General features: G+C 39.3%; 1 protein-coding gene across 1 annotated transcript; it reads left to right on the plus strand.

Moving 5' to 3' along the window:
* The first annotated feature begins 8500 nt into the window (after positions 1–8500).
* On the plus strand, positions 8501–17582 carry LOC138243058 (zinc finger protein 239-like). Its single transcript, XM_069198551.1, has 2 exons — positions 8501–8571; positions 16413–17582. The coding sequence occupies exons 1-2, from the start codon at positions 8547–8549 to the stop codon at positions 17501–17503; spliced, it is 1116 nt and encodes a 371-aa protein (XP_069054652.1). The 5' UTR covers positions 8501–8546; the 3' UTR covers positions 17504–17582.
* The last annotated feature ends 7382 nt before the right edge of the window (positions 17583–24964 follow it).

Raw genomic sequence — 24964 nt, forward strand, 5'->3', positions numbered from 1 at the left:
TTTAAAAGAATTTGTACGATATCATCCCTCAATATCGATGTTCAAATGAAGGATTTGAAGAAGCAACAGCGATAGGAAAGTACATTGATCTTGGACCAATGTTTGCATTTGAACAATCCTTCCTGGAAAGGAGGTATGTTTTGAGTCTCTTGATGATGCTCTTCCGGAAAAAAAAAATGTGCAAATTTGTTTCAGATGTATTTTCAGATAAAATTATAAAATTATAAAATCATCGAAGAGAAATTTGATCAGTTGAGTCCAGTCAAAACTTTCGACATTTTATATGATGACAGGACGTACATTTAGGAATCAGTACCGATAACACCGCTGCTATTGATGGAATAGAAATAAGTGATGTATTGGCAGTTTTATCTGAGGCAAGAAGTACTAGAACACCTCCTATAAAAATGTTAGGATTCAGAGCAAGAAATATTTTTTCACCTCACCCAATGATATTGCATTAACGAGGCTGAAGCTGGCTTCTTATTCGCCAGCTTCTTCTTCTGCCTTAAATGCTGCTGCTGTGATATTATGCCGGCTTTCGCCTGTAGATGGCTCTCTATAGTAATTCTTAAAAGTATTAATCGGGATGGATTACTGTACTTATCCTCAGTAAAGGGGAATATGTAAGTAGTGACTATCCAAATAGCATTTTTGTGTGAAACACATTTCAGAAAATTGTAAACCAATTTTCAAAACTCACAATAACACAAACACAATATGTAAATAAGACAAAGGCAAAACATAAGTTCACAGGCACTTTCTGCATATTTACCACAACCTTGCCTTCTGATCATAAAAAGTCTTAAAATCTTACATTTTACAAGAAATTTTAATATAAATGGGACATTTAGAACATGGCATATGAGAATATATGGTTAACCAAGGATAAGCAAAGGGTGATGGTGTAACGAACAGTTCTTTCCGGGCCCTATGCGGACGACACGATCCAGAATGGTGAAGACACAAGGGGAAAAATAGTCATGCAGGAAAAGGGTCTGGAGACGGGGGGCATGTCAATGCAGTGCAGGTGTCCAGGGGAAGTGAGTCCAGGCGAACAATCCATGTAGGAAATCCAAAAGAGTAATCCGAGACAAAGAGTAGAGTCCAAGGCCAGGGGATCCATCCAGGGAGTTAAAACACGAACCGGGTCGGAACCGGCGAGAGGAACCAGGAACTAGGAACAGAAAGTTAAAAGCATAACGGAGCCAGACGCAGCAAGACCCCGGGCTCTCATGATGTGGAAATCAATGAGGAACCCGGAGTGAGGTCCGCGTCTGGCTTTTAAGGGGGAACGGGAATAGGGATCAGGTGCAAACAATGGGAGGGAACGAGGAAGGGCAGGAGCTCCCTTAAGAGGAGGGGTTAGCGATCCTGACAGATGGCACTTTCTGCTTATTGCTATAAACCTACCCCCTGGTTATAAAAACATCTCAAAATTCTGACACTGAGGTGTGAGAGACAATGGAACAGACTATCAAAATCCTGAACTTTAGGATATTTTACTGTAACATTTTTTAAATATGACCCTCGGAACAAAGCATGAGAGAATGCATTGGAAATGCACTTTCTACTGTATTTATGGCCCTCCCTCTTGATTATGAAAATGTCTCAAAATTCTGACACTGAGGTGTGAGACACAATGTAACAGGCTCTCTTAATCCCGAAATACAAGAAATTTTACTGTACCATTTGAACATGGCATGTCCCTCCTTCCTCATTACCAAAACATCTCAATGTTCCAACACTATTTACATTTGTAATTACAACACTTCACTGTTGCATTTCTGAGTTGTGACATTGTGAACATGGCATGTTAAAGTATATAGAAAATCTAGATCAGAACAGGCTAAATGCAATTCATAGTGATTAATCATTTTCTTACTTTCTAAATGAAAAAAAAAATTCAGTGATTATGACATTTCGGTATGACATAAAATATGCTTCAATGACAGAATAAATAATCATGGAAAATATACCCACAGTGGACATTCATATTTGTGATTATAGGAATGTTAAATATCAGGTGAGTAGCTGCGTTAGCATACGTAGGCTGCAAATGAACAAGTAAAGGTTTGTTCCATGCTGAAAAGATAAGAAAGGAAACACAACTTGTTGGCCGTGGAGCCTTCTTCAGGTGTGAGAAAGACAGGGCAGTAAGCAAGGATAATTTTCTCTTTATCTTTGCTTACTGCAGTTTATCTTTGATGACAACATCAAAGACATTAAGTAATTTTTACCGCTAACAGCTCAACATCATCTTCCTTTTATATCTAACCTCATCAGATCTCTCAACTCCCAACTCTTCCAGTTTCTCACTTCAGAGAAGGATAAAAAACTCAATCGTCCTCTACAGAGAAAAACCATCCACACCCCTACCACCTCCACCAATCCTAACCTTGTTGTTACTGTACCCTCTGACCTTTCCCTTTCACCCCTTTGCATCCTCAGCTAACATATTTTAATATTACAACACAATTACAATAGATTGTATTAATGTTTAAAATTAAGTTAAATATGTCAAAATATCAAAATCCAACTGCACAGTGCTAACGTAACAATGCTTGTCAAGTTCTCAAACAAATCTGCATTGTATTTTTAAAATATTTCAGCAGAGGATGTGATGGGAGTATAAATGATGATTCGACGATCATTTTTCTTGTGTGAATATGGTTTTCTGGGGAGTTGAGATGTTGGGCATTATTGGACATTTTTGACACGTGTTGAACACTCGAATTTCCTGCAAATATTAAAATGGCTATGGTTTTGCTGAGAAATCCAATCTACCTATGCGAAGACAATGTTTACATTGCAAAAGAAACCCAGCCCTGGGTGGACTCGAAACACCAACCTTTCGGTTAACAGCCAAACGCACTAACTGATTGCGCCACAGAGACTGGCTATTGGGTTCTCGAATCACAAGTTTCTGGTTAAAAAAAAATCTCTTACCATTCTTTATGCCAGCCGGTAATATTTCTTCTGCACTGATAACCAAGAATTGAATTTCATGCTTTGCAAGCTGTGTGAATTTAATCAAAAGCAAGTTTTCCAGAAAGGAAATGAACACCTGCATTTAACGAAATCAAGCCCTTTGTGAGTGACCAAAATGGTACGTTCTGTACTACAAGACAAGAAGAAATACACAGCTGGGATTTGAACCTATGTTCTTTTGTTTAATAGAAAGGCACTTCAACCAACTAACCTATGGTGACAGGACACCTGGCCCCTTTTACAGCCACTTGGACACACCGCTCTGAGACATCTGCGTTCAGAAAGCGCTGAACCTGCTCTCAGAGCAAATTGCCTCTTTTACATACAGTAGCAGCCCCGACACTGAGAAACGAAGAGAACTGGCTTTTATCTGGCATTTTTCATGTCCAATGCGTTTGACATCTCCCAAGGGCGACAGAGTTCTTTTGCAACATTATTTCTTCTTCTTTTTTATTTCTGTACGCTTTGATAAAAAACGAGAAATCGTGCAAGGGAAAAATGTTTTTTTTTTCATAGAGAAAACGTGGACCGGGAAGTGTTGTGTTGAGAAGAAATGATTTAACATGATACGTGACCTAATTTATCGGAGCAAATGCTCACCCAGCAAGGTCTGGAGAAGTTGGAGAGTCTGGTGGATGTGATAATTATACGGTGTTGTGGAAGAAAACAGTCTTTATTTGAATTCTCAATCAATCAGAATTTCAGTGCGAAACATAAACCCTTTGTCTGATTTAAAGAGATGATATTTTAAAACTCATAAAAAATCAGAAAACACGTTTCTCACTTTGAAATTTTAGACGTGGCGGTGTATTACTAGTAGCGGTGCTGAGCACACTATGGGGAAATTCAGGTTTTGTGAAATACCAGTGGTTTAATAAATAACGCATCTGATTTCGGATCATAAGATTGTAGGTTCGACTTCTACCTGGCTCGTGTAAATTTTTTTCAAGCTCCTCAGTAATAGATATCTATTATGTAATGAACCGCACCTGAAAGCAAACGTTGGGTCTGTTTCCTTTGTTTTCCAGCATGAAATAGCAAATCGTTACAAAAAGCACCTGCTAATGTCCAATACCGTTTTTTTTTCAAATTACATTTTCAGGCTTCAGACACTATTTAATAAAAGAAAAGTGTCCGAAACTCCCTAACGTTCAGGTTTGCTTGAACCTATATTTAAAAAAATATATATATCTGAAACTTCCAGGATTCCATTCTCTGATGTACAGTAGCTGTCTCTAAAGTCAGACATGATGTCTAGCAGATGTGAACTGTGCCTTTTCTCTTGTGTTCAAGGCTACTCGCTGTATGAGCTCCACACTGTGTGTCCTGTACTGCTCTATTTTGTTTAGATTATCTATGTGGTGTACAGATAGAACTCAACTGCATGGTGTGAATTCCGTGTTCAGGACCAGCATAACCTGAAAAGCTAACAGCTGACCTCAATGTGATTTGAACACGCAGCCTTCTGATTTGGAGTCAGATGCACTACCGTTGCACCACGAGGTCACAGCTGCAGTGCTTTTGAATTCCCCAAAGGAGACAAATCAGGGTCACAAAAAAAATTATCCTGTGAAGAGCACCGCTCTTCCGAAGAGAGTCTCTTCTTCCCAGACCACATTTCATTCTTCCTGCGCAGCTCTTGTGCAGGTGTTGTTCTCGATAACAGATCCAGGAACACTGATTGTTTTTCTATTTTTTTTTAATTAAGTACCACATTGTGCAACGGTAGCATATCTGACTCTAAATCCAGAAGTTAAGTTTTCAAAGTATATCGGAGTCAACTGATACTGATCAGGTTCTGCTGCTACTGAACCCGCAGTCTTCACCTTAAAGTTCAATTCCCCAAGCCTGCTGACCTTATACTGTATATTCAATAACGAAGAGTCACAAACCATGAGGGACATACATTCAGTATACCATTCATTTATACTGTTTCGTAAATGAACTTTGATTACAACTTCTACACTAGATACTCAAAGGGAAGTACATCACTCATAGGCATTAAATTGATATCAACTGGGGTTGAGGTAACAATTGAATTCTCGAGCTGTAATGCAGAATGTTGAATACTCATCCAATCTGTGTGGATTCAGATCTCCCACGGACACAAGAGAACAGTGACAGGCTGTTGCTGCATCCAATCGGCATCCTCTGGACCAGCGCCAGGCAGTCCTGGTCTGGCGTGATGTGTGGGAGAAGGAGGGGAGTTAGTCCTGGCTCCACTAGCAGAGACTGTGGACATGAAAAGTGACTGTGGGTCCGCTCTTTCAATGGGAAGAAGACCGTTTCATTCCCAATGTAGTGCTAGCCCTGAATAATAAGATCCAGCTATTGACAGTTCCGACCTTAGTTCACTCGTTGATCAGGCGAGCGTTCGCGGTGGGTTCATGAGGCTTGCTACTGGGCTAACCTCGGGCGGATCCTTTGGTTACACGCGAACGTTCTCCGTTCTCGACTCCATCACGTGATTGTCCGAGCTGAGTCAGAATGTCCTGGAGGGGCATCTTCTGGGCCCTGTGCTGCCTTTTTTATCTGGAGGAACTACGGTTGTTCATTGCTTGAATGTTCCGTGGGCATTTGAGACCCATGTGGGGTTACCCTGCCCTACCAGTTCCTGATTAGCTGATCAAGGTGGAGGATGAATAACTATGCTCTCTGACATTAGGGTTGTAAACAACCTAGGATGAGACTCTCCCTTGGAATCTCCCAGACAGTAAGGCACCAGAGATGACCATTTATTAGGGTGGCTGGAGAACCTCAGACTTGGGAGTTGTTCCTTATCAGGAAAAACATAGAAAAAACTCAGATAGAAAAACATCTTAAATCTGAACCAAATGGAATGGCCTCTCTGTGTCCAGCACCACTAGGATGAGGGAGAGCAAGGCAAGGGAGCAGAAAACTTAATTCCTGTATTATTAATAAGCCTTGCCGCTTCACCAGCATGGAGCTTGAATTCACAACCCTGGGATTTAGAGTTTCGTATGAGTTGCTCCACAGAAGACTGAAATATCATATTTACTGTATGTTACATACTGCAGGTCCTGTGCTTTACATCACTGAAGAGGTTGGTCTGCTCTCCAGGTTACCAACAATAAGTTCAGACATTACTTATGTGGGGTAGCACTTCAATTCAATGATTATTTTCTGCACATACATGGTTTCCCCCCCTTCACTCAAATAAATATAGAGGAAGCTCTTTGGCTACTGTTCTCGTAAAGGAACACCAATGACAAAGAACACTTATTAAACAGTTTCAAATAGGAACAGTGAACACAACACAACAACGATAGGATTCTAACCCATGCGTGCAGAGCACAATGGATTAGCAATCATCACCTTAACCACTCAGCCACCTTGTCAGGGCACTGCCACTGGACCAGTCATGAGGTGGCGAGATCAAGATGATCATCTTGTCCTTGTACTTGAGGGTCATTTTCCTCTTCCACCTACAATTTCAACATATTCCTTGGGAGATGTCAAGCTTCTGAGTCTGTGCTGTGCTTCAGTGGCAGCTGTATATGGAAAGCACATTGAAGTCCTTGGACACGAAAATTCCTGGATGGTAAAAGCTTCTCTCAATAAACAGGAAATCCTGTTTCTGAAATCCTGCGGTATCTTTCTTCTTGTTTTGTCCTATAGAATGTATCATAATTATTGAAGATCAAATATGGCTTGATTTGGTTCAATGCAAGTATTCATTTCCTTTTTGGACAACTTGTTTTTCAAAAATTGCATATAACTTGTGAAAGATGAAATACAAATCTTGCTCATTAGTGCAGAAGGAATTCTGCCAGCTAACAAGAAAATCCTGGCGATTTTTTTTTACCAAAAACCTGCGAATGGAGATGTAAAACAAAAATCCACTTGAGACATTTTTTGTTAAGTAGAAGAGGAGTTTATTGAATACATGACCAAGAAGAAGTATCCTCCTTACAGTCAGGAGAGTAGTTCTGACAAGAAGAGTTACAGCTGACTTTTTATACACTTACCTGATATGGAAGATTAACAGTTTAAGTCTCAACAAGAAAAACTTCAGTTGTATTTGATTTCTACTGGTTAAGCAGACTCCAAGGTGACTGATCACAAAATGTATATATGACTGAACTGGTATAACACCTAGAAATACAGGTACAGTTTTGGTTAAGCTCTTGCACTAGAACAATTCTTAGAATTATTACAATAGGCATATTTCTTTTCTGCAGGCTCCTAGTCTCACCAACATTGGCTACGCTTACATTTTGGAGGAAGAGCTGTTCTGTAGAAACAGATGAACAATATGGGGCCAATCAACCTGTTGGACAGACTGAAGATGAAAACACTGTTTATAGCCTGGAAGGAAAAATAAATCAATTTAAACAAGTATGTGGCCTTGTTGAGACATATTTCATCTAAGATAAACAAAGCTATAAGTATGGAGAGATGTGAGAGATAAAAAAGATTGGGAAAAAATAGTAAGGAAGGGAAAGAGAGGTGTATAAAAAGAAAATGAAAGGAAGAAAAAATGTATTTATTAGATAAGATGAATTTGAGTGGGTTGTGGAGGGGCAATAGAAGAATAAAATTTAAATCTGTTAAGTTATTGTCTGCATTCCGTCCTTTCAGTTGGTCTGGCCCAGTTCAGTGACTTATTCAGAGATTGCATTTAATACTATATCACAAAACTGAGCAGAGCAGGTGATTAGTGATGTGTGCTTCGATTTAAAAATAGCTTTACATGAAATCCTGCGCTGATAATAATGTACATTATAGTGTCCTGTAAGTAAAATCTGGAAATACATTTTCTGTTTAAAAAAATTCACACTGCGTAACTCGCAGGTGATTCACTCGTCCTGACTAGATGGCGCTAGCATGTGTGGTGAGGTTTATATCTGTTGCAGGGGTTGCAGAAATACCTCTGTCTCAAAATTCCTCTCCTCAGTTGTTCTGAAGCTGCGGCAGCCCTAAAGAATGACGTCATCATGCTGCGCGACTCAACACAACAGATATTTCACCCACGCGACAGTGATTGAGTCAGTTGTTTTAGCTAAATAATCAAGAAGAAAGTTATTTTGTTTTTTTACTATGCTACGAATTGTCAGCTGTGTATAACGGAATACAGGCCTGAATGCAGGATCTGTGAAGAATAAAATAAGAACGTTTTTGCGTTTAAACTCCACAATTTAGCCTTTGTTTCTGACCGACTCTACAGAAGGATGGCGGAGTGTTTGTTGAATTTGCAAACTGAGCTTCGCTCTTTCATGCAGGTTTTGCTCAAATCGATCGTGTATGAAGTTTCAGACGTTTTCAGAAACAGGATGTCTGACTCTGAGGACGAGTTTCAAGACAAACTCCGCAGCGTCTCCCAGGTCCTGGTGAGACGGGCCGTGTTTAAAATCACACAGTGTGTGGAGGACAGTGTTGGGAGTGAAATGGCGCAACTGAAGAAGGAGAACGAGAGCCTGAAGTGGAGATTGCAGCTGAGGGAGAAGGAGTCGGGAGCAGGAGGAGATCAGGAACAGACAGTTCGTGTTGGACACACGCTTCCCTGTGAAGTCACTGCAGAAATAAAAGAAGAAATGGACACGAAACTGGAGCTGGCAGGTCAGTGTGGTGACTTGTATGAAGTCAGTGTGTGTGTGAGTTTAAAAACAATGTCCTTAACTTCCTCACTGGTGAGAATATAGTGGAGAGATACAAAGTGAAGTGGAAAGACTTGTGTGATATAGCGACAGGATGCTTTACTGGAAACTGAAATTATTCAGTCTGAATCTAAAAACAACTCAGCATCTCAGCAGATTCAGCATCTGTTTCTCTAAATCGGTGTGTAATCCGATGTTATTAGGAAATATATATACAGTATATAATATTACACAATTATTATAATACAAATACAGTATTTGTTTAGCTTTTATATTTGTTTAACATTCCAGTCCACCAGGGTCTGTCTGTAGTAATTCCTCTGGAATATTCTGTCAGGAATATTCGTGTTTTTATTAACCTTTTTCTCTCAGTGAAGTGTTAATGTACTGTAGTGACCAGTTATGAGAGGTCTGTATTAACCTCTCATTCTCCTCATCCCCTCATCTGTATTTCAGTAACAAGGCCGAGAACACAGTGTTTAGACGTTGTTTAGTCTATATCATTTAGTAACTGGAGCAAAAAATGATGAGCTACTGTATTTACATAATTGTTACAGAATACATTAGTATCTTGTTGTTGAATGTTTTTTTTATCTTTGGAATTATGTTTAATATATTTTTAATTTATTTAACTTATTTTTAATATAATCTTGGCCAAATGTGATTTGGGTTTTACAAAAGCAAATAAAATCTGGACATAAACGTGACATTTTAAACAGGATAAAAATAGTCAGTCAGTCGATAGATATATGCATTCTTATGTTTTCTATCGGTCAGGGGTTTGAGGTGCAGGAGCAAGTGAATATTGGAATGTCTCTGGTGAGCTGCAGCATATTGGGGTGTTTTAAGTTTGGGGATTCTGCTCTATTCATTGATCTTGGAGGAGTGTCCTGGATTTTTAAGGAATCTCTGTTCCCAGGGTTTTTCTCTTGGTGTTTCTGTGCGACAATGTCTGGACAGTGTTCTGCTCTTATTGATCAGTAAAACTGTACCTGTTTAATTCTGCTGCCTCCTCCCACTGTGTGGCTTTTTTCCCCTGTAAAGAGCTTTGAGAAGCCTCTTTTAAAGGTGTTATATAAAATAAAAAGAAAACTTTATTATTATGATTCAATCCACTGTTGTTGTTATTGAGTGTCTTGCACTCGTGTTAGCATTCCCTTCCCTTTCTGCGAGTAAACTCAAAACAACCCTTTCCCTCATATCAAGTAATGACTCAGTGGAAAATCATCCCCGAGTCTCATTTTCTCCCACTGGTTATCTCTGTGCCCTTTTGCCTTTTTTCCCCTCTTTGTTTTTTTTTTTCTGAATCACTAGCTCACCTCTTTCTGTTTCAGCTGGGAGCCTCTCTGTAATTAAACAGTTCTGTATCAGACTGTCTCCCTTCCTGCCTGGTTCATTTGTGCCCCTCTCTGAATTCACTAAGCCAGTCACTGCTTCTAGAGTTCAACCTTAAACAGCACACTGAGGACTATGCTTGGGCTTTGACCAATCACCACGCTGTTTTCACATTTAAACCTTAACGTGGTTATTAAAAGACTTTGCTGGTCAGTGCTGATTGTTGCGGTCAATAGAGGTATTTGTTACCAACAAATGTAATGTGTGTTTAGAAAAGTTGCTAATTCTGCGTGTTATTTTTCTGTGTATTTGTTTGCAGTGTTAATTTAGTCTCCAGTTTTTGATTTAGTCATAGTCTTAGTCAAGTCAAGTGTCTGTCATAGCCACCTTTTAGTCATCCGTTTTTAATTTAGTCCAGTCAACTCAATTTTCACTATAATTAGTCTTAATTAATTATCTTAATTAAACTGATTAAAACAAAATTAGTCACATTATAAGCATTTTTATTTATTTGTATAATAAAATGTATAAATGTATAATAAATACTAAATTGCAATAAATAATAAAATGTATGTCTAAAACATATTTAACACATTTTATAAGATTGTCAAAAAGCACAAGTTTTTGTTGCACAGACTAAAGAGTATTGATCCCCAGAAATGTCAAATATCAATACAATAAGTAATTTATTTTTGATTAGTAATAAATAATCTTATAGAGGGACATCGTATGAATCTTTCCTAATAAGTTCTATTTATTACATCACTGTTAATAATTCTGTACTTTTCTATAAGTTGTGTTGAAATGATATTTTCAAAGGAAGTTTTTTCAAAGTTTCAAAGCAACATTATTTTCAGTTTATTTAGTAGAGGCTTCCACCAATACTGAATTTGTAATAACTATAGGGTAATTACTGCATGAGTTACTTAAAGTACTACCACAGAACAGGAAAAGTAATATACACATTCTTTATCTCACTGATATTATTTATAACTAGGTCTTTTGATGCCATAATAATTCAGTTGAAAAACTGCCATAGTCTAAGAGTAGTGTAAGTGTTATTCATGTTGTGCTAGTATTATGTTAAGTATAAGTATTATGGCAGGCCTGTGTTTCAGTCTATAACAGTGCTTTTTACCATGCTGGGCTAGCAATTTTTTAAAAATAAAAAATAAAATGATTAAAAAATATTATACAATGATGTGTTCCTGTCTAACTTAAACATTGCATGACTTTAAAATCTATATAATTGGTTTAGATAAAAAACACTTTGTATGTGCAACCAATGGGTCAGTTTTCTTCCTTATGATCAGCTTAGAAAATTTGTGTATGCTGTTTTTTACTTTTTAATTAAACATTTAAAATGATTGAATTTCATAAATGCAACACTCATTTCATGCAGACAAAATCACATTCTTTTCTCTTCTTGTGGTGTGAAGCAGATCATCTGGTCTTTTGTTTCCAATCAGAGGCTGGGAAAATAGCGCACTGCCCTCTGCGCGCTTTCAGAGAGGAAGGCAGTACCAAGACAGAGAGGAGTTGCGGAGCTCATCAATACAGTCTGAGCGTTCTATAGCACAAAGTTAAATGGGCGCCGTCCTTGGGATGAGATGTAAAACCAAGGTTCTGACTCTCTGTCGTCATTAAAAATCCCAGAGGGTTTCTCGAAAAGAGTAGGGGTGTTACCCCGGCATCCTGGCCAAATTTCCTATTGGCCCTTACCAATCATGGCCTCCTAATAATCCCCATCTATGAATTGGCTTCATTACTCTACTCTCCTCCCCACTGATAGTGTTCTGGCACACTGTGGCTGCCGTCGCATCCTCCAGTTGGGGCTGCACATTGGTGGTGGTGGATGGGAGTCCCCGTTACCTGTAAAGCGCTTTGAGTGGAGTGTCCAGAAAAGTGCTATATAAGTGTAAGCAATTATTATTAAAGTGCAAATGGCACCCATTGCTTCTGCATATATAACTTAGTGTTTAAAACTAAACAATGTGAATTTTGTTAGACTTCTAATTCCCTTGTATAGATGTATCATTACACATCTTTCTCGCCATCTAAATTTATTTTTGCAGAAGCCTATTGTACTTTCAAATGATTGAATAATGAATGAATGAATAATCAATGTTAACTGTTCATAAAAATCAAATGTCTTAACTAAGGATTAAGATGGCACAGTTGTTAATAATAATAATTAATTGCTTACACTTATACAGCGCTTTATTGGACACTCCATTCAAAGTTCTTTATAGGTAATGGGGACCCCCCTCCACCACCACCAATGGTGCCATATTGCGCAAGAACGCTCACCACACTCCAGCTATCAATGGGGGAGGAGAGTAGAGTAATTGCAACAAACTTTCGAAAGGAGCACACAGCTGTGGACTAGTTAATATGGTTCTATCTAGAGATCATCTCCAGCTCTCAGCTCAATTGTAACAAAAAGCCGTGCGGAACAAAGCTGGAGAGCAGCTGAATTTGTGCTCAGGTTTCAGCACTGTTGTTTTTCTAATTAACACTAACTGCAGGGGCTCTGAATCAAAGCTTTTCAATTATTCTGGTCAGTGTGTTAATATGTAGGTCATAATCGTTATTTTTCTGTCTCGTTCAAGCATATAACTGGACATTGATATTTTTATTAAACGACGGCATATATTTTAAAATATTGCAGATCTGGGTAAGTTTGCTCTCAAAAGCAAGAAACTTAGAACGAGACTTATTTTCCACATTCAATCTATTGGTGCTTCTTTGCTACACACTGAACCTTTTTATTTTTAGCTTGAACAGAGAAAGCTATGAAGGGGCCTGAATCAAGTGTTCAAAATCCTAAAAGACATCAACAAATCCAAATTATCTACTATTTTACTGGGTTCTAGAGTCTAGTGTCCATTTTTGCTTTAACCTATGCTGGCATAATGATTATGGGTAAATATAGTGAAATATAAACATAACAACTGCAGATGCATGTTATAATAAGAAATCACATTAAAGTCTCCTGGTAAACCAAGGTTTTGAGTTTTACAACTTCAAGTACAACAATTTAATTACAAGAAGAACAAGATTAAGACATTAAAAACAAAACAGACACACAATGAAGCCAATTCATAGATGGGGATAATTAGGAGGCCATGATTGGTAAGGGTCAATGGGTAATTTGGCCAGGACACTGGGGTTACACCCCTACTCCTTTCGAGAAACACCCTGGGAATTTTTAATGACCATAGAGAGTCAGGACCTCGGTTTTACGTCCCATCCGAAGGACTATACTTGGGCATTAGGATCCACACAGAGCGCAGGGTGAGAGCCCCCTACTGGGCCCACTAACACCTTTTCCAACAGCAACCTCAGTTTTTCCCAGGACATCTCCCATCCAGGTACTGGCCAGGCTCACACCAGTTAGTAGTGAGTTGCAGACTTATGTGGCTGCTGGCCGTATCACTTGTTGTAAGCAATCTTTTTGCATGTTTTCTCACAAATACAACAGTAGCACCAGATGTCTCAGTGGCTTTCAAAATTAAATTATGCATGCAATTCTTTGAACTAGAAAGATGACTACGCTATCCGTCCATTTCTAATTGTGGTGCAGTGGTTAGCATTACTGTTTTGCAGCACTGGGGCCCTAGTTTCAATTACTGGGGTACTATATTTGCGGAGTTTGCATGTTCTCTCTGGGTTCCGTGGGTTTTCTTCAGGTGATATGATTTAATTGGCTTATGGGAATACTGATCCTCTTGTGAGTGTGTGTTTGTGTCTGTTCGTCTGCCCTGTGATGTGCTGGTGCTGTGTCCAGGGTGTATTCTGTCTTGTGCTTTGTTGCATGCTGGGATAGATTCCAGCTCCTCTGTACTGGATAAAGAGATTAGAAAATGGATGGGATTAACGACACTGTAACAACTCTATACATAGTGATAAAAACTGCTATGAGATGGCGGGATCTCACTGAGGATAAATTATTTTATAGTGGTAGCTTAAGGAAACAGTCTTTCCACCTCTCTGGCACATCAATATTCATAACTAGTCATTTAAACAAATTAACTCTATATATAAACATCTTAAAATCCTGGCTCCATGGATCAGCTATCAGCTATGTTTGCACATTCCTTCAGTTCACGTGCATCCAACACACAGTTCAATGCAGAAGATCTAAAATGCAATCCTCATTTCAGTAGCTGTGTAAACATTCTGTCTCTTAACTTCATCATCTTCCTCTGCAGTCTATAACATCCATCCATCCTCCTAACCGCATTATCCCATTCGGGGTTGCGGGAAGAGCCGGAGCCTATCTCAGCAAGCAACGAGTGCAAGGCAGGTTACACCCTGGACAGGGAGCCAGTCCATCGCAGGCCAAGTGTGAGCCAATCATACATGGGGATAGTATGGAGGCCATGGTAAAGGCTAAGGGGGAAATTTGGCCTGGACACTTGGGTAACTTCTTACTCTTCTCGAGAAACGTCTTGGTATCTTTAATGACCACTGAAAGGTAGGACCTCGGTTTAACGTCAAATCTGAAAGACAGTGCCCACTACTGTGTAGTGTCCCTGCCATTATACTAGGGCATTAAGACGCTCATAGACCGCAAGGTGGGCACCCCCCACTGGTCCCAGTAACAGCACTACCAGCAACAACCATAGGTTCCCAGGAGGTATCTTATCCATGTACTGACCAGGCTCAATCCTGCTTAGCTTCAGTGGGCTGCCAGTTGAGAGCTGCAGGGTGATTTGGCCGCTGGCACAGTTTATAACATCTCCTGTCAATTTATCTAAAGTTTGCCTAACCCTTTTAGTAAGTGTTCTTGTTATCAGCGCATTTCTCAGCTTTCCCAAAATTATCTCTTATCTACCTACATCTCTAGTTTTGCATCCTGCAAATAAATCCTCAAAAACTGCTTGTATTAATTTGTTTAACGAGTATCATATGTAAATATTGTTAGTAGCACTCTGCATTGTAGAATATCACACTGATTCCCTTTCTTTTAAAGGGCACAAGACAAACTAAGAAAGGGATTTTTCTAGTATAAATATATGCACATCCTGTTCACTGGGGTAATTAAATCCACACTGAGCAATCTCCAATATTTGGCAGCCAGAATCCTTACTGGGTTGCAAGCAAGCAATCACATTACGCCTGTCTTCAAGTCCTTGCACTGACTTCCTATCAGGTTTTGAGTCAGTTTTAACTTTCTCATCCTTATTCAGTACTTGTCTGGTTTATTATCCATTTACTCCCCACCTTGCAACCTTTGTCCATCTGACTCTGGTCTTCAGGATCATCTACATTCTGTGGGTAACGGGACCTTTTTTAGCTGCACCCCAGAGCTCTATCTTCCCGACTCCATAACTAAAAAGGCAAATAGGAGTGGCCTAAGCAACATACAGAGTTGTGTAAGTGACAATTTGAGGTAGCCTATGATGTAAATTACACTTTTTGCCGATAAGTTAAGCTTTCAAAACTCGGCCCCAAAGCCATGTGACATTTCACCCTGTTTCATTGGTTAAAGGCAAGGATCAAATGCACCGCCATGTTAACAGGAATGTGTAGTTTTTTTTAACTGTACTGTCTTTGGATTTGGCCAGGGCTTTAAAGAGATGTCTTAATCCCAGTGTCTGGGTGCTGTAGCTCAGATGGCACTTCAGATCTATTGCAGATTTCAACTCATAATGTGGCTGAGTTCTGTTTATCTTCGGTAATGTTGTACAAGAGTTTTTCTTGGTCTGGTTATACATGAAATACTCCTGACTCCAGATCTTTTTTTTCCAGCTGAAAGCATGGAGAACCACAAGCATGTCTTTCTTCTCTAGTTTTCAATTTTCTTTAATCTGCTTATTCTAGTGTATACATCTCATTGTGGCAGTCAATTAACACACAATAAGAATTCATGACAGGAGGTGTTGAAAAGACCATCCAGAAATGGGAGACAGTTGTAAAACAGAAGAAGATAGAAAATGGCAGATCCTGATAACTGCGATTCTTACACATCCGTAGCCCTTAGGCAATGCACAGTCCACACACAGCCTCAGATTTAGGATTGTACCTGTTACAGCCAGCCTGCTTTTTGCCAGACAAAAGTAAATACACAAATGGTGAATCTCATGTTGCAAAATTAATTTCACTTTGAGTTTTACTCCAGTAGGTCATTTTGTCTCATCTTAGTGCACTGAAGCAGAAATGCAAAGCAATCAAGTCCTTGTCACTATCATTGTGGATTATTTTAGTGTTTCATTTTCTTTAAAATTGCAAAACATTTAGTCGTAATTTTTGTCGACTAAATTAACACTGTCGACTAAATGTGTACTATGAAAGGATAAAGTGAACATTGGGGTGTTTTAGTATTCTGTGGTGGTCTGTATAGATGCTAAAAATCCTTATATTGTAACATTTGTTTTCTTGGATCTCCATGTTGTTATTTGCTTTTTAAATACTACTTTCATCCCATGTTAAAGGTCTTGTCCTTGTGTCCTGTATTTGCAGGATTAGAGGCCAGTGCTCTCCCTGACGCTGGGGAAAGGGCTCCTCTTGAACAGCAGCACAGTGAGGAGGAGTGGAGCTCCAGTATGATGCAGGAGACAGAGCTCACTTCTGCAGAAGGGAAAGAGAAACTCAATCAGCAACCCACAGAGAGCAGACAGAGAGTGGAGGATCTGGACTCTGTGCCCATGATGAAGACAGAGCCTGAGAGTAAGACACCTGGATTCCTACTATCTGATGATTTTATAGAGAAGATTACCAATCTGGACCCATACAATATTACAGAAGGTTGTAGTGGACTTGGCTGTGTGTCTGTACAAGAGCACAGTGAAGAACTGGGTGAGTTTAATCTTCCAGAGCAGGACATGGAGCCCCAGTTGATTGACCCTGCAGGCCAGCAGACTGATGCACCTGTTGATAAGATCAGTACTGAGTTACAAAACACAGAGGAGAGTCAGAACAGGGAGGAACAACAGCAGCTCCAACAGGACTTGATAATAAGACCATTCAGCTGCAGTCAGTGTGGGAAGAGTTTTAGTCAATCATGCTTCTTAAAAAGACACCAGCGCATTCACACAGCAGAGAGACTGTTCAGCTGCTGTCAGTGTGGGAAGAGTTTTAGTCAGTCAAATAACTTAAGAAGACACCAGCGCATTCACACAGGAGAGAGACCGTTCAGCTGCAGTCAGTGTGGGAAAAGTTTTAGTCACTCAACTAACTTAAGAAGACACCAGCTCATTCACACAGGAGAGAGACCATTCAGCTGCAGTCAGTGTGGGAAGAGTTTTAGTCAGTCAAGTAACTTAATAACCCACCAGCGCATTCACACAGGAGAGAGACCGTTCAGCTGCAGTCAGTGTGGGAAGAGTTTTAGTCAGTCAAGTACCTTAAGAGCTCACCAGCGTATTCACACAGGAGTGAGACCATTCAGCTGCAGTCAGTGTGGGAAGAGTTTTATTGACTCAAGTACCTTAAGAGCTCACCAGTGTGTTCACACAGGAGAGAGACCATTCAACTGCAGTCAGTGTGGGAAACGTTTTAGTCAGTTAAGGAACTTAAAAAGCCACCAGCACACTCACAAGAGACCTTCATAGTCCACCAGCTCATTCACACAGGAGAGAGACCGTTCAGCTGCAGTCAGTGTGGGAAGAGTTTTAGTCAGTCAAGTACCTTAAGAGCTCACCAGCGTATTCACACAGGAGTGAGACCATTCAGCTGCAGTCAGTGTGGGAAGAGTTTTATTGACTCAAGTACCTTAAGAGCTCACCAGTGTGTTCACACAGGAGAGAGACCATTCAGCTGCAGTCAGTGTGGGAAACGTTTTAGTCAGTTAAGGAACTTAAAAAGCCACCAGCACACTCACAAGAGACCTTCATAGTCCACCAGTGCAGTCACACAGGAGAGAGACCGTTCAGCTGCAGTCAGTGTGGGAAGAGTTTTAGTCAGTCAAGTACCTTAAGAGCTCACCAGCGTATTCACACAGGAGTGAGACCATTCAGCTGCAGTCAGTGTGGGAAGAGTTTTATTGACTCAAGTACCTTAAGAGCTCACCAGTGTGTTCACACAGGAGAGAGACCATTCAGCTGCAGTCAGTGTGGGAAACGTTTTAGTCAGTTAAGGAACTTAAAAAGCCACCAGCACACTCACAAGAGACCTTCATAGTCCACCAGCTCATTCACACAGGAGAGAGACCGTTCAGCTGCAGTCAGTGTGGGAAGAGTTTTAGTCAGTCAAGTACCTTAAGAGCTCACCAGCGTATTCACACAGGAGTGAGACCATTCAGCTGCAGTCAGTGTGGGAAGAGTTTTATTGACTCAAGTACCTTAAGAGCTCACCAGTGTGTTCACACAGGAGAGAGACCATTCAGCTGCAGTCAGTGTGGGAAACGTTTTAGTCAGTTAAGGAACTTAAAAAGCCACCAGCACACTCACAAGAGACCTTCATAGTCCACCAGTGCAGTCACACAGGAGAAAGATCATTCAGCTACAGTCACAATGGGAAGAGTTTTATCCAGTCTTTATCCAGTGACTTAAAAACACACCAATTTAGTCACCAGTTTGATTTAATCATATTTTTAGTCATGTCAACTAAAATGTCTATTAGTTCAAGTAGGTAGCTGTGTCAGCATGTGATATCCGAAGAAAGCTTCACAGCTGAAACGTTGTGTTGCCTTTTTTCTCTTTTCAGTGTGGAATAAACCTTTACTTGTTCCTAAAATGTTTATTAGTCATAGTCACTTTGTAGTTACCCACTTTTGATTTAGTATAGATCACACGTAATTAAAGTTTTACTTTTACTTATGGTTGACTAAAACGGAATAAGTTCTAGTCGTGAAGTTTAATTTATATGTATAATTAAATGGATACAAGTTTTAGTTTTATACAATTTTAAAATTAAATCTAAATTGAATTAATTCTTTATTTCTTTGTAGTCTTGGGATGTTAAGTTTAGTCCTGTTTAATTTACAATTAAGACTGTTCTCATTGGATAGGCTTGTAATTATGTAACAGCTTTTGTTAAAAGTTGTTAAGCAATAAACATGTATAAAACAGATTAGGATCCTTAACTGTCACACTGTCTCATTAAATTCTACCAAAAAGTTCAAAGTCTTTGTTGCACAATCTAAAGTGTATTTATCCCCAGAGAGGATAAATATAAAATCCAAGAAAAATATATCCAATAAAGAGGGAAATAATAAAGAATCAAGAGATATTGTATGAATCTGTCCTAATAAGAAAATCTATTTTGGCACCATTACTACTAATTCCATATTTTTATATGTTAAGTTTTGTTTTTTTCAATGCAACTATTTTTTGGTTTAATCTGGAGAGGACAAGCGATATATATATATAAACTTAATGCAATTAAATATTATTTTCTCATATGAAATGATTCACAGATCCTGCACAGAACCTATGCCATGCCCACCTTTATGAGCATCTTAGCTTTTCTCTCAAATAGAACATTCACTCCAGAAATAAGATGGATTATAAAAGCCGACACATTTTCCAAAGCTTTTAATAGTGTTGTCACCCTGAAGGCATGGGTTTCAATCTTACTCTTGATAAAGAGCTTGCTCTATGGTCCTTCTAGTATTGTGCAAATGAGAAAGGCACTACGATGTAGATAATGCGTTGACATATGTACAAACACACAAAATCTCCCGTTCTTATCCTGTTTCAGCTCATGCTTAATAGGAGTGAAGTAATTCCTCCTTTTTCTTGTAGAAATGTGTCCTGACCACCACAGAACAGAAACCTGTATAGCCTGGTTCTGATTCAAGAACGCCTCGCATGTTCTGCCCTTTCTTTAAAAATTTTACGACTGAACCACCAATACTCAGTGTGATGATCTGTAAAAATATATATTTATACATACAATATATATATATTATATAGTATATTATATATTATATATATATAAAATAATAACTTATACTTTTTTTTCACTCAGTGCTGGATTTTGGGTGCCAAAGGAAACCTTTGGACAGGTGACAATTTTATCCTGTCTGGAAATTTTATTTTGGAGACTTTTTTCTGCCTGTGTTGTATAGTGCAGCATTCAGGAATATTCCAAAACTGAGTCAGATTAAATGGTTTAAGAAAACCAGTTCAACTGGAACATGGAAGAATAAATAAAATGGCAAAACAGTTCCTATATAAAAACTGAAACAAAACAACAACATAACTGCAGTACATCACACTATAAAACAAAACAACAACAAAAAATAACGTTATGACATAAAAATGTTAAAATATAGAAGCTGTTAAAACATAACAAAAAAAAACTGCTATCTAACATGCAATCAGAATCACATAAAACAGAACCTGAGATCGGTATAGTTTCTTTCTTGCTGGGGTATCAAGCTGGTCACTGGTTGGTCCTTTTCAACAGGGATCCATGAATGGTACCCTCATGTGAAGGCAAATCAACACAGGTGACTGGTCTGCCCAGCACAAGAGCAGGCCCGGTTTTCTTAAGCAGCACTGAGTTACCAGGAGCGATGCAGCTCTGGCCCAAATCAGTGTCCACTGGCTTGTGTCAATACTGCAGTGGGAACTCCCAGATGAGTTGAAAATGGTGCTGTTGTAACTTGCTGCTTGGATTGGGAGAAATGGCAGTGAGGCCATTGCTTTCTGGAGAAAAGATGGATTCAGTATCTTGTCTGCGCCCCTGCTGCAGTGAGGGGGATGGTTCAGGGCTGAAGTCCAGTCCTGGCTCTCCCTGGCAGAGTGGTTTAGTTGTACAGTGATGTGCTAATGGAGCAGTTATTCATGAGAGTGTGTGGGTATTTCACAGAGGCTCAGGACAAACCCCCTTCCTGAAAGTCTCCTGTGTGCATTCAGACAGTCACAGGTCAAGAGCCAGGCAGGCAGGGGAACAATGGACACAACAAAATAAAAAATAAAATAACTACAGTGGTACTAGAAGGTTTGTGAACCCTTTAAAATTTCTGTATGTCTGCATACATTTGACCTAAAATGTGATCAGATCTTCGTCTGAGTCATAAAATAGATAAAGAGAACCCAAAAAAACAAATAACATAAAAAGATATACTTTTTCATTTATTTATTGATCAAAAAGTATTTTAGATTCTGGCAGCGTGGGGCCCGATGTAAAATATTTCCACTCGCCCTGATCATGGTACAAAATTTTAATGAGCACCTTTAAATGTTTTTCAAAAGCTGCAACATCTGACAAGCTAATTTTCTGATTCTCTGAAAAAGACAAATCGTGGTGAAATTGCTCAGCCACTTTAATTATCGCATATTCGTGTAGAGAGTATTCATTAAGCCGTACACACAGCCTGCAAAACCCAGATTACTGTCCAGATAATGTAAGTCGACAAGGTGTACCTTCCGTTCTATTACCCTACTGTACAAAATGGATTTAAACCTTCTGTGAGCACCGCCCTCCATATTCCATTATATTGTGACTACTAATCTGAGGGTGTCATCTGTTAGAACATCTGTATGGCTCTGTAAGAGGTCTGAGATGTGATTTTAAAAAATCATTTAATTCATTTAATTCTCTGGGACACCTTCTGAGCGAGAAAAGCAGGTCATTAAACCTGCTGGAAGACAAACATAACTGCACAAAGTCATTAGGACCTACACTTGGTGAAATTTCATCCAGTATTCTTTGGACTGCTCCATGTACAGTGTCTATAGCCACTACATATGAGTCAACTTTGTCAAGATAAACAAAACGAAATTCTTTATAGTTCTCTGATGCCCTAAAATTTTTATCGGTACTGTCATAACGTTGCACGAGTTCCAGGAAAACTAAGGGGTCTCTATTCATATCGCCACCGCCACCAACATGATTCTCATCGTTCATCACAACTGGCTCTCAGTTTTCAAAGTTATCGTTATCAGGTTCTACTGCAGCACCCCTGACCATTACATTATTTTCTACTCCAGCATTCTCATTGTGTGGATCGGGTTGGTCATGTGGAATGTTGTGTCTCTCTCTGAATCTTTTGTGTCTCAACAAAAATGCTTTTGCAAGTTTAATTCTTTTATTAACATACTGACGCGTGATGTTGGTAAGGGGTCGGTCTTTTAACCACTTTTTAAATCGCGTGTTTAGTCATTTACATCCATCAGCGTTCGGCGCATTTGTACCATAAAATCCCATTGCCAGGTCGCGAAATGCTGCCTTTTGAGCTAAATACGCTGTTGAAGTTATGTCAAAAAGGAAAGTGGTAAAAGACTGGACATTTTTTGGTAGATCGGGTTGTACATCGGCAAAAACAGATTTTTGGCGCACTAATTTTCTCTTTTTATCCATTTCATTAGTGTTCCCCATAGCTAGTAACTGAGCTATTTAGCTCACACACTTTAAAACATTACCACTCGACAAGTCTCTAAACGCACTATTAGTTCTATCCAAAGGTCTGACATGTTTTGATCCAGACAGCGTTTTGTTAACTACGGCCTTCCGTGATGAAATCACCACTGGGCCTAGCGTCTGCTACCCCATTTCTCCCACATCTTTTTCCACTCTCAAAGATGCCGCGTCTGTGTGAATAAGAAATGGGTATTAAGGATTAGTCAGCAATGCTGAATACATCAAAAACAGAAAACTGCGTAAACTAGGAACTTTTAATTAGTTAACATTCCTCCAAAAGAAGTAACTGTTTAAGTGATATGGATCCAGGTTCATATTTGTTTTTGGGTAACCTTTTAATTGTAACTGATAAAAGAGGTGTTTTACAATACAACTTGGCACCGCTTAATTAATACTAACCTTTTTTCATGGTTGTGCTGTGCCTCACATTTTGGGCCCCACTAACATTATTTGAAGCCTGAGCAGTGTCTTTACGGATAAGAAAAAAAAAAAGGGTGTTAGGTGTTGACCATGATACCTAATATCACAAATTACCAAGAAAATAGAAAACTTATGTAAGCAGGACATTTTTTAATTAGTTAAACTCTTAAGTAATACGCACCATTTGTCAAAGATTATTTAGAAACGCTCTGCTTCTCTTCCACACGTTAATTCCCCGTCGAGCCTGCTGCCTGCATCTAATCTAATGGACATGCTCTCGTTAGCAATGGTGTTAAGTTCTCTGCAGCTGACACTTGTGACGCCATTTATGTTCGCTACAGCCATTGGCTTATACCCAGACTCACTCAGAAAGAGAAGAAAGAACACTGTCCACAATACAGATGTACACGGTTGTAATTCTTACCCACTGATGCCGGAGAGTTCTGACGACTCCAACACCACAGATTTATTCCCTGTTGAGCCTATCGCCTGCGTCGGGTGTATATCTGCTGCATGTAATGGAAATGCATCAAACAATGCTGTAATTTCAATTTTAATAAGACGAATGTACATACCCAAGAAAAATTCATCGTCATCCATCAAGTCCTGTAGTGCAAGGCTTCAAAAAAGGGAGTCTTCCACTGTCTGTATCTGTTCTTTGCGTGCCACTGTTCTATTCTTCTGAAGTCCAAAGATCTCCCAAGACTGACAGACTCGGACACTGCAAGCCAAGTCCTTATGTAGGTTTTTAGGTCACTTCACTGTCCACGCCCGAAACCGTAAAGTTCTGAGAGATGTGTTTTTTAGAGATATCAACCCTCACCCTTTTATGACCTAGCAGTTCCAACTGCAGAGAAGTTGTCAGTAAAATGTAAAGATCTAAACATTCCACAAAAGCTTTACATTTTTTAATCTGATATAATTTTGCACATAATTTTCTTTTTCTTCCCCCCAATCATGAGGTTTGTGGTTGGGGTCTACTATAGCACCCCAACCAATTTAAAAGTGTTTATGCTTAAAATTAGCTGGGGTGTCCGGTATAAACTACCGACTGAGGTGTCTGGACCAGCCGCTGACTGCCGCGAAGATGGCCTCTTTGAATGAGGAACACGTCGTTGAGGAAACTGAAGTGGTACATTATTACAATATTTTCTGATGGGGGTTTGTTGTTTCAATCTATGGTTAGGTATGTTATTTTCAACACTTGGCTTTTTCGCCAGACAGTGCATCAACCCAGATGGACTTCAGATTTCCTGTCTATTCTGAAAGTGATTCCGGTGATGAGGAACTGAGAATATCTGACATGAAAGAGTCACTACAAATGGTAAATATTTTAGGAAAAGGCACAAGTTAAAGTTAAAGTCTTAAAATTTATGAAGACACAGACATCCAATGACTGTATAACTGATTCATTTGTGCCCAGTCACTTGAAGCTTTAATGCGATTCTTTTCCCATCCTTATTTCTTCGTTCCCATGAATTTACTCTATAGTAAAGGAAAAGGAAAGGCTGTCAACTGCAGGTATTCTTTGTCTGTGCTGAACTGCTTGTGCAGAGAGTTATATTTACTTTACAGGGGGTGTAGTTTGGTGGTAAAGCACATGCCTTGCAAGTTTGAGGTTTTGGGCTCAATTCCTGGCATTTCCAGGTGTTTTGTTACCACCGTCACATAGCAAACGTCTTCGCTTGTGTTCAGAGAGACCCAGGTTTATAAAATAAAATCTAGATACTCTCGAAGTGCTACAATGTTGCTCTACTCCTTTAAAGGTACTTCCAATGCATTTAGTCTTGTTAACTATCAAATGATTTTAACTAATTTAACGTAATCTACAAGAAAGCCAGAGAAGGTCTTCGATTTGTCTTGGCTGTTAAAGAAGCACCTGTTTAATCTCAGCCGGGATTTCTTGAGAGCTCGTTCAGCGAGCGAGTCCTCCCTCTGGACTCCACACTGAGCTGAAAACTGCGTGAGCTCCTCACTGCGTGTCCTGTACAGTTACATGTGCTCTTGTGTAGATTAACTACATGCAGCACAGCGACAAGAACACCTTGAACGTGTTCCGTATGGGAAGAAAAATGATAAATAGAACGTGTAAAATATCCATGGTACAAATCAAAAACATGAAGGACAAAACAATGACTTTTGAAGATCACAAGAGATTCAAGAAACACAACCATCCACTTGAATGCTGAACACTTAAGTTAAAAGACTGATTGTTTACCTACAAAGCGAAGGACATGATCTGTAAATCTCTTCATGGTTTATAGTTTACGAAATAAAACAAT

The sequence above is a fragment of the Lepisosteus oculatus genome, chromosome 14, assembly GCF_040954835.1.
Source record: "Lepisosteus oculatus isolate fLepOcu1 chromosome 14, fLepOcu1.hap2, whole genome shotgun sequence".
NCBI lineage: Eukaryota > Metazoa > Chordata > Actinopteri > Semionotiformes > Lepisosteidae > Lepisosteus > Lepisosteus oculatus.

Bases quoted from the DNA above. Each gene is read 5' to 3' on its own strand.
- LOC138243058 (XM_069198551.1), top strand. From the start codon at position 8,547: ATGGACACGAAACTGGAGCTGGCAG. The intron at 8,572-16,412 runs GTCAGTGTGGTG...CTGTATTTGCAG, and splicing joins CACGAAACTGGAGCTGGCAG to GATTAGAGGCCAGTGCTCTC.